We start from the raw sequence: 8,664 nt of genomic DNA, 5'->3' as shown, positions 1-8,664 counted from the left end.
TCTTTACCAGTAATGAAACTGCAGTAATTTCGGTTGATAAATATAGGTGAACAAAGGCTAACTGGAAATCTAACTAAAATAAAGAATACCGCACAAAGTAAACCAGAAGTATGGTTGTCTCTTGATAAAGACTGCAAATATTCACTCTTTATCACAAGGGTTTATATTGTGGAGATGCTGACATGCTGTCATATGTCATACATCATTATAAAGGGAATAATGGAAAACCCATAGACCCCATATATTATTATGGAATCAGCATGATGACATAATAATGGAAAACACCATAGACCCACATGATATCATGTCAGAAGTTACCCTAGAAACATAAAATTACAATAACAATAGAGTGGTTGCCCTGTGGCCAACTATGCCAATAACTAAAATTTAATGGATAAATTCTGTAATAGGAATATTATCAAGTATAAAATTAAGATGTGGGCTACAGCCTACAGTTAACGTCAGCATAAATCGGGAGGGAGAGTGACACGGGGAGGGGGTAGGTGACTGTAGAGGGTGAGAGAGGAAGTGAGAGGGAGAGTTCGGTCAGCGAGCAAAGGAGAGTGAGAGGGAGGGAAGGAGGAAGGGAGAGAGAGACTATACACCACCTCTGCTTCGCGTCAGTGGTTAATCACCCTGTCGGTGAATTATCTCCCAACAATGACCAGCTAACCAGACATTATCATATAAAATAGCAGACTACTTCACTCATAGCAGAAACATGGTTCCTATGTTCTGCACACAGCTATGAGAAACAGAAAAGAGATATCATACATGTCATGACCCGAGGGTCTATGTTGAAGGTATCATTGGCTGGGTCAATGCTTCCCTTCTTGTAGTACTGCTGGCACAGTGAGAGGGCACTGCCATTCATGCCCACATCGTAGACATATGCGTAGCGCCCCAACGTGGTCTCTGGTAATGTCAGATACTGGGGAGGAGACAGGAAGAACAACAACTAAAACAAAGCACTTTAAAATGCTCACATTCCCACACACCGACACCATGCAAGGTACCATCAGGAGGCTCAGTGTCTTGCTTAAGAACCCTTTGACACAAAGCCAGGAGGAGCAGGGGATCAAACCGGGAACCTTTCAGATTCCAAGGCGACCACTTTACCTCTTAAGACACTGCTGCCCAATTTGACCTAACCTGGTGATAAGGTTTGATGCACTGGATTCTTGGTGGATGTTGGTGCAGGCAGGGTTTGCATGCCAATGTGAGGTTAATTTTGTTAGTGGTGCTAACTGCTAAGTGCTAACCTTGTCCACAGCGTAGAAGATGTGATCATAGACATCCCTCTGAGTGTACACAGCGAAGGAGTCATCAGAGGCCTCGTCATAGTCCTTGAGGAACAGGTGTTTGAAGGTCATGGTGTTCTCCTCCTTGAACGTCACCACCATTTGGTTACTCAGACCAAAAAGCACCAGCTGGAGGGAGAAGATTTCAGAAAGTGATTGGAGAGAGGGGGGATAAGACAAGAGATTGAGAGAGGGGTTGATGAGTAAGACAGAGAAAAGAAGAATGAGACAGGAGCTAGGTGAGTTGGGAGTGAGAGGGGGAAAAAGACTAACTATGAATCTATGATTGACCATGGTCCCAAATGTTCTTGGTTAATCAAAACTAGATAGTTGAGCTGCAGGAAGTGTGAGTGCGGAACTCACAGTTGTAATGAGTTTGTTTCCCTTTCTCTGTACACTGTTCGCACGTATACATTGTACGTACTGTGTGTGTGTGTGTGTGTGTGTGTGTGTGTGTGTGTGTCATTCGGTCCCCAAACAAACACAGCCACAAGGCTCAACTGTGCACACCTCTGATGGTATTGAGGGATTTCATTATCCACTCATGGTCCAGTGATTGCACTGCAGGCCTTCGCAGTATTTTTTAATTGTATTAGTAATATGGATCCATCAGAGGCAATGGTCACTGAATCAACAGCCCAAAACGACCCAAAACCCAACAAGTATCGTCTTTGCGCTTCCTGCTGAAATTTGTATTGAAAACAGACAATCGTTGTACGCCAGGTGGGATTTATTAGCTCCCTCACTTTTGACCTGAGAACCAAAGACCTTGTACCAGATATTCTGTTAAACAAAGTAAAAACAAAAAAGCCTTGGGCAGTATGTTGCGAAACCTCTAGCAAGCAAGCCTGCAGGCTTTGTGTTAAAGAGCTCTTCCTAATAGTCGCTTGTCATTATGTTTACTCTTCTCTTATCTGTACTTTTTGGTATACAGTATTTGGTGTACTTCATGTTTTCACTGTACACTTCTGACTCCATTCATTTCCTTTTTTTGTGAATTGCTGTATGACATAACATTCAGTAATATGAAAATCATCCTGCCCATTTTTCTTTCCTCTTCCACTATCTTTCTTACAAAAAATAAATACAAATAATACAGTACCTGCACAGTGACAATAATGATCTTGAGCAACTGCAGGCCCAACTTGAAAGGTTTGCGACCCTTAGCGTAGTACTTGTCACAGGGACTCATGAAGAAGTATTTCAGTTTCCTGCGAAGAGCCTCCTCCTCCCCCTCCGCCCCCAACCAATGATCCGCCGTCGTGGGAAAGCCATCGTTGCTATGGCTGGTGCCATGGTGGTTGTGTTGGTGTTCGTTGCTATGGCTGGTGCCATGGTGGTTGTGTTGGTGTTCCACGCCACTGTCACTATGGCTGGTGCCATGGTGGTTGTGTTCGTGTTCGCAGCCACTGTCGCTGGACACATAGTGAGCCGCAGGCGAAGAAGACTCTTTGTCACTTTCTAAATGAGAAGAAAAAGAGATGGTTGAAGCATTTCCTGCATAATGTTCCTAACATTTTCTAGCTCTGCTAGAGGTGGGACTATAAGATTGGCCTTATTTGGTCGTTTTAGTCAAATCAATTTAGTCCCAAACAACATATAATCTCGAAGACTACTTTCTTGATTGTCAAGGAATGTCAAGGAATGCGCAACTCCACGTAGTCATATGATATTAAAAAACAACCAGTTCAACATCAAAATAGTAAGAAAGAAAGCATGAACCACAAACAATTGCCTGTAATTCTAAATCACCAGCCTGAGAAACTACTGTACACTCGTAATGAATAATTATGATGATCTGGTCTGGCCTTGTCATCAATCATCCATCCATCATAAAACAATGTTGCAGCCTGCAGGGTTTATTTTTTGTTCTAAAACAATCTCCCTCAGATTCAGAACTAACAGGGTTATCCTTAGCTTGAATTGCTGACACTGTATTAAAGGGACATAGGGTGTTGGTCCTTTCACCAACACCGCATGTTATGTAACAGTCCTGTCGTCAAGTTTTTTGCCAGCTTTCATCAATCTGACACCTTTGCACGTAGTCTCCAGTCTTCTAGCTGTCTCTTCCTATCCACACACTCACCATACAGTCAGCATACAGTATGTTCATATTTAACCAACCCAGGTGAGACCCCAGCCGCTGGATAACTGAAGAATTCATGTTTCATGTTTAGTACAGCATAGTTATATGCCCTTGACATACATTAGTCAAGGGGTTAGGCTTAGTTTTAAAGTTAGTGTACATTATGAATGCATTCATGCACACGGTATATATTTATAGTCTGGTATGATTTTATTTTTCCTTTATGTTTTTGTACATTTTCTCTAACAGTTGGTCGATTACTAAAAAGCTGAACTGTGTAAAAAGTAGACTCCCTCTTCAGATGAAGAACCATATGGCATTTAAAAACATTCTTGAAATGTTTTAGACTTTCACACAAATACTGTGTAGTAACTTTACTGTGCGCCTGTAAATAGACCTAAAATCCTATAGACAACTGTTGTGCTGCTAGGTCAGCCAGCTTTGGTAAATAAGGACACCAGTGTAGAAGATAGTAAGATACTAGCCTGGCAAATTCCTTGGATGGTTAGGTAGCTAAAGATGGCAATTCTTGGAAGCCTGGCCTGAGGGCACAGTCACACAGCACTTTTATTCCACCTATGAGGGGGGGTTCTGCCAATGCATTTCAATGTGAATGGAGCTGTTTCTTTTGCATAAATCCGCAAATAGCAGCAAACTGCTCCATTCCCATAGAAATGCATTGGCAGAATCCGCCCTCATATGTACGATAAAAGTGCTGTGTGACCATGCCCTGATGAGGTTTGTCAACTCTCCAACGCTAAGCAGGGTTGTGTAAATGTAAGCTAGCTAGCAGGGTGGTGTTCAAATGTAGGATGGTTTAGACACTAATCAGGGTGGTGTTCAAGTGCCTAGTAGACAGTCACTGAAGCCAGTGGATGGACCAATAAGCGGAATTAGCTTACCACTAACACACAGACACCACCTGTGTGTTGGTGTTAAGAAGTATCACTTCTTTAGTTTGCTAAAAAAAATAAAAAATAAACAATAATACAAAAAAACTATGTGCAGTGCTGCTGCTGCTGCCAAAATTGTACTAGTGAATTTCAAACCCTAATCTTACGATGAGAATAATGATTAAGAAAAGGAAAACCAGCTATGGGAGAAACAGATACTATCTGTTTGTAGATAGATGCCACATGGTCTACTTAGTAGACTCTACTACACTACGGCTTCTGACTTCAGGTCACCAAGGCTATTTTTGTGACAAAACCAGGGCACACACAGTTGCAATGTGTCATCATAGTACTAGTGACAGTAGCTCAGTCAACAACACACCTCAAAATAATTCTATGTATGTAGACGTCATTCCAAAATATGTACGCTATTCTCCTGCTGTAGCTACTCCAGACAAACCTTATAGAATCAAGGACCTGTGCATGAAATGTCTTTCCTCATGAACACTATTTTATTAGGGTGTTAATATATTATCTGTGTCAATTCTTGTAAGGGTCAATTTAAGAATAAATACGTAGCTAACTAGTAGCTAGTCAGCACGTCACGTGAGACAGGAAGGATAACATGTTGACTGTTGAGTCAGGACTGTACCAATCTTCACAGTCTACAGTCAGCGATAGGACAAATTGTGGTGTGACTGAGGGGCAATAAACTGCAGACAGTTGTAGAATGTGGCTGAGCAACAGAAGTAAGCACTGCAGTGCAGGTTGAATGTTCACAAGTACAGCACAGAGAAACTGCCCAATTTCCCTTTGTACAGAGTGAACACTGATTTCTGTGAGGATTGGAAGTGGTTATTGCTTAGATTGATACAGGGCTGTACACAACTCAATATTTCTTGTCATCAATTACTGTCTTCTAAGCAGGGACGTGCTGAGCCCCTAATTCAGCCTGGGAAGTGGAGTTGTAGATGCCCTCTCGTATGCGCGCCGGCGAGCGCATTTTAGGGCACTTTAGGTCATAAAGTGACCTACTGTAAGATCACTATCAATGGCTGGGTTTCCCAAACAACACTTCTTACACCATGGTGTAAGAAGTGTTGTTTGGGAAACCCAGCCAACGGCCGTGTGTATTTGTGTGTGTGTGTGTGTGTGTGTGTGTGTGTGTGTGTGTGTGTGTGTGTGTGTGTGTGTGTGTGTGTGTGTGTGTGTGTGTGTGTGTGTGTGTGTGTGTGTGTGTGTGTGTGTGTGTGTGTGTGTGAGGCTGGCCCATGTTGTGCATGTTGCGTTGTAACATTCTTTTACAGGCTGCTACCTTGTTAAAATAATTGCGTATCTTGGAAATTACATAGGGCTATATTTTGGGGGTTTTCTTATTATTTCCATACAGGTCCAGACTCCAGACCTAGAAAATGGAAACAACTACAATCTAATTCCATACTTCCATACTTGTGGAAGAACCCTGAATATACATTAACCCAAAAACTTCATGAGGTTGACTGCAAGAGAAATCAAACCCATATTCAGAAGGATCACTTCCTATTTAGTAGTACAGCTGTTGAGGACTGACATTAATAACAGCCTCTAGTCTTTGGTAATATGCCCATATTCAGGTGAGGTGGTGAGCTCTAGTTTACTAGACAAAGAGAACAGGTGAAAGAATGACAAACAGCCAGAAGAACGATAGCCACTTAACATTTTGTGTCACCATGACACAAGCTTCACAAATAAGAAGCTTGTCAATGGTCACGGCCGACAGGGATCCGCCAGACTAAAAGGGTTGCGTGCACCTTTCCGTGCCAACAACACTGATATTTATGGAGATAGAGTCAATCAAGCTGAATAAATCTGTGGAACTATCTGGCCCTTCTGGTTCACTGCTGTCTCTGTAGCGCCAACGGTGACAGCAGACTTAGCTCCCCATGTGTCATTCAAGCTAGCGTGACGTTAAGTCCATCAACAGGTCTCTATCACTGACTGGATCTGCCAGTCTACAGCACTAGCCTCTAGGCCACCCATTAGACATACTGCCCATCCGAGTTAGGAAAACATGTCAACAAAAGTTAAAAGGATGCTGGTTTGATCCAAATTCTAGCTAATTCTGTACATGGAACAAATTATGAGCTGCTTAAACCTTAGATTGTATGGCAAAAGATATGGGACAACTGTATCAGATGTATTTTTCATATAGAAGTATACTGGTGAAAGACTTCATATAATTTTAAGAAAATTACTTAAAATTTGTTTGTTTACATGTTTGAAAACGTGATTGTAGTGTACAGGTAGCAGAATAGAACTGTGTACACTGATGAATGGATTACTGGAGGAAATTGCCAGTTGTACATACTGTACTGACAGTACAATAGTGGCCTATAAATCTTTATTGTAAATGTCTAGCTTTTACATTTGCAATTCACTGGAAGCCTCTCTACTGTAAAGGTTAAATTAAATGCATATTGATAAGGATCCTTGCATTTGTTTATAGGGAGTACACTCTTGACATCACAAACTATGTACAGCCTTCTTCAACATTTATAAAACATATACTAGTGTATACTAAGTAGTAAGTACAGTCATTTACTCAGTTACTGTACTTAAGTACAATGTTGAGGCATGTGTATTTTGTACTTTGAATTTCCAATACTTTTACTTCACTACATCTCAGGTCCAAATATTGTACTTTTTACTCCAATACATTTATTTGAAATCTTTAGTTACTAGTTACTTTATATATTTTGATTATTATTACAAAACATACATTAATAACCACTTAATTTCAGCCATTTCAAAATAGCCGGTGCGTTGTGATGCATTTAGAGTGTAGATCTGCTATTAAAAAAAATGCCGATCTACAAGCACATATCGCAATTGCAAATAATAGTGTTGTGATTTCATAGTTCTCTAACTCCTATGGAGCTAAGTAGCCTATTTATTTGTCACAAATATATTTGATTCCTCTGCGCAGGAGAGGAGATGGATATTAAATATTAATTATTAATACTATTTCATAAACTCAAGGTTGAATTAATTTCCCAGCTATCCTGGTACCTCAAATACTATGCAACATTTAAAACAATCTGTTGGATGAAAAGGATGATAATAATGTTCTAAGAGTATACAGTATTCCATTAACTAAGACAACTGAAATAGAACATTCAGGTAAGTATATTTTACCTTTCATCCCATCAACATAGAATAAAAGATAGCTAGGCTACATGCAAATTAATCCACATTGATATTTATATTACTGTAATATGTATTAATATGGTGTCCTGTAGCTCGGTTTGCAAAACCGACATGAAAGATGTACTATTTGTTGTCTTTTGATTTTCCTTTTTTTGTTTTTATAATGATTGCACTGGTTTTTGGACATAAGACAGACCAACACTGTTGTGCATTACATAAGCCAATAAAAATGAATCACATGGCTGTAAAACAATTAATATGCCTCAAGGGAAGGATGCAGGACCATGGATGAGAAATCCTACGGTTTTCTCATGTGAGAGAGTAGCTTAGCTTGTAAAACAACAGGGACAAGGGGAGGGGGGGGTAGTCTGATTCTTGGTTGGCATCTAAAACAATAGCCTCTTTCAGATAACTCAGGACAGCCTTGCTATTTACTTACAATCATTTGAGGGGGGGGGGGGGGGGGTAATGTTACAGTTCTACTCAAGTGGTAAGTGATGACAGTAGTTAAACTGTAATGTATTATATCCATGCTATTGCTTCTCCTCAATTAGACATTGGACAATAACTCACAAGAAAGTTTCAAATGTCATCAGTAGGCTATTCCAATGGTTCAGGGGTAAACACAGGAGTTACTGAGTCATTACTAAGGAGTAAGTAGCAACACATAAGGTGGTGTGTCATAGTCAACTTAGAATTTCCCAAAACATTGACAGTATTATTTGCTGGTGTTGTTGCAGTGTTTTATACACCAGTGGTTGATCCAATGACTGTTTTTTATAGACGTGCATAAATTAAACAACATAAGTAAAGCAGCAATACAAATACGTCATTAGCCTAAGGTTTAGTTTATACTCCCGTAAATGTATTTATCGATTTCGAATGGATATATGCATCTAAGAGTTTAGTTTAAGTTGGTATTTTGACCGTAGAAAACCATGTCATGCACCATACCTGGGGCATCATCGCGGTTGCCGGTCGTAGCCATGAAGTCGAACTCTTACAAATATATGTAAACAGAATAACATTAAAGCAGCGGTTGTTAACTTGTCCGTACCGCTATCGATAAAAGAGCAGACATAACGCGGAGCTCAGTTCATTGTTGAAGGTCTTTTCCTTATTGGTCATGTGACGTCGGCTGTACCATGTGACACAGACAGAAACAACATTCCTCTCCCTGATCCAAAAACAAAATAAT

General features: G+C 40.4%; 1 protein-coding gene across 1 annotated transcript in view; it reads right to left on the bottom strand.

Annotated features, from left to right (window-relative positions):
• The window catches only part of mcoln1a (mucolipin TRP cation channel 1a), an 18,262-nt gene extending 9,736 nt beyond the window's left edge, over positions 1–8,526 (bottom strand). Inside the window, exons 1-5 of the mRNA XM_083766041.1 lie at positions 8,421–8,526; positions 2,697–2,762; positions 2,404–2,609; positions 1,263–1,430; positions 775–931 (exon numbers count right to left, since the gene is read on the bottom strand). Of these exons, the coding sequence (XP_083622167.1) occupies positions 775–931; positions 1,263–1,430; positions 2,404–2,609; positions 2,697–2,762; positions 8,421–8,454 (631 nt within the window). The 5' untranslated portion in view covers positions 8,455–8,526. The remainder of the gene's footprint in view (positions 1–774; positions 932–1,262; positions 1,431–2,403; positions 2,610–2,696; positions 2,763–8,420) is intronic.
• Positions 8,527–8,664: the final 138 nt, after the last annotated feature.

This window comes from Protomyctophum parallelum, assembly GCF_964188405.1.
Source record: "Protomyctophum parallelum genome assembly, chromosome: 5".
In the NCBI taxonomy this organism is placed as follows: domain Eukaryota; kingdom Metazoa; phylum Chordata; class Actinopteri; order Myctophiformes; family Myctophidae; genus Protomyctophum; species Protomyctophum parallelum.
Note: the sequence above shows the minus strand (reverse complement) of the source record. Positions and strands in the feature narration are given on the sequence as shown.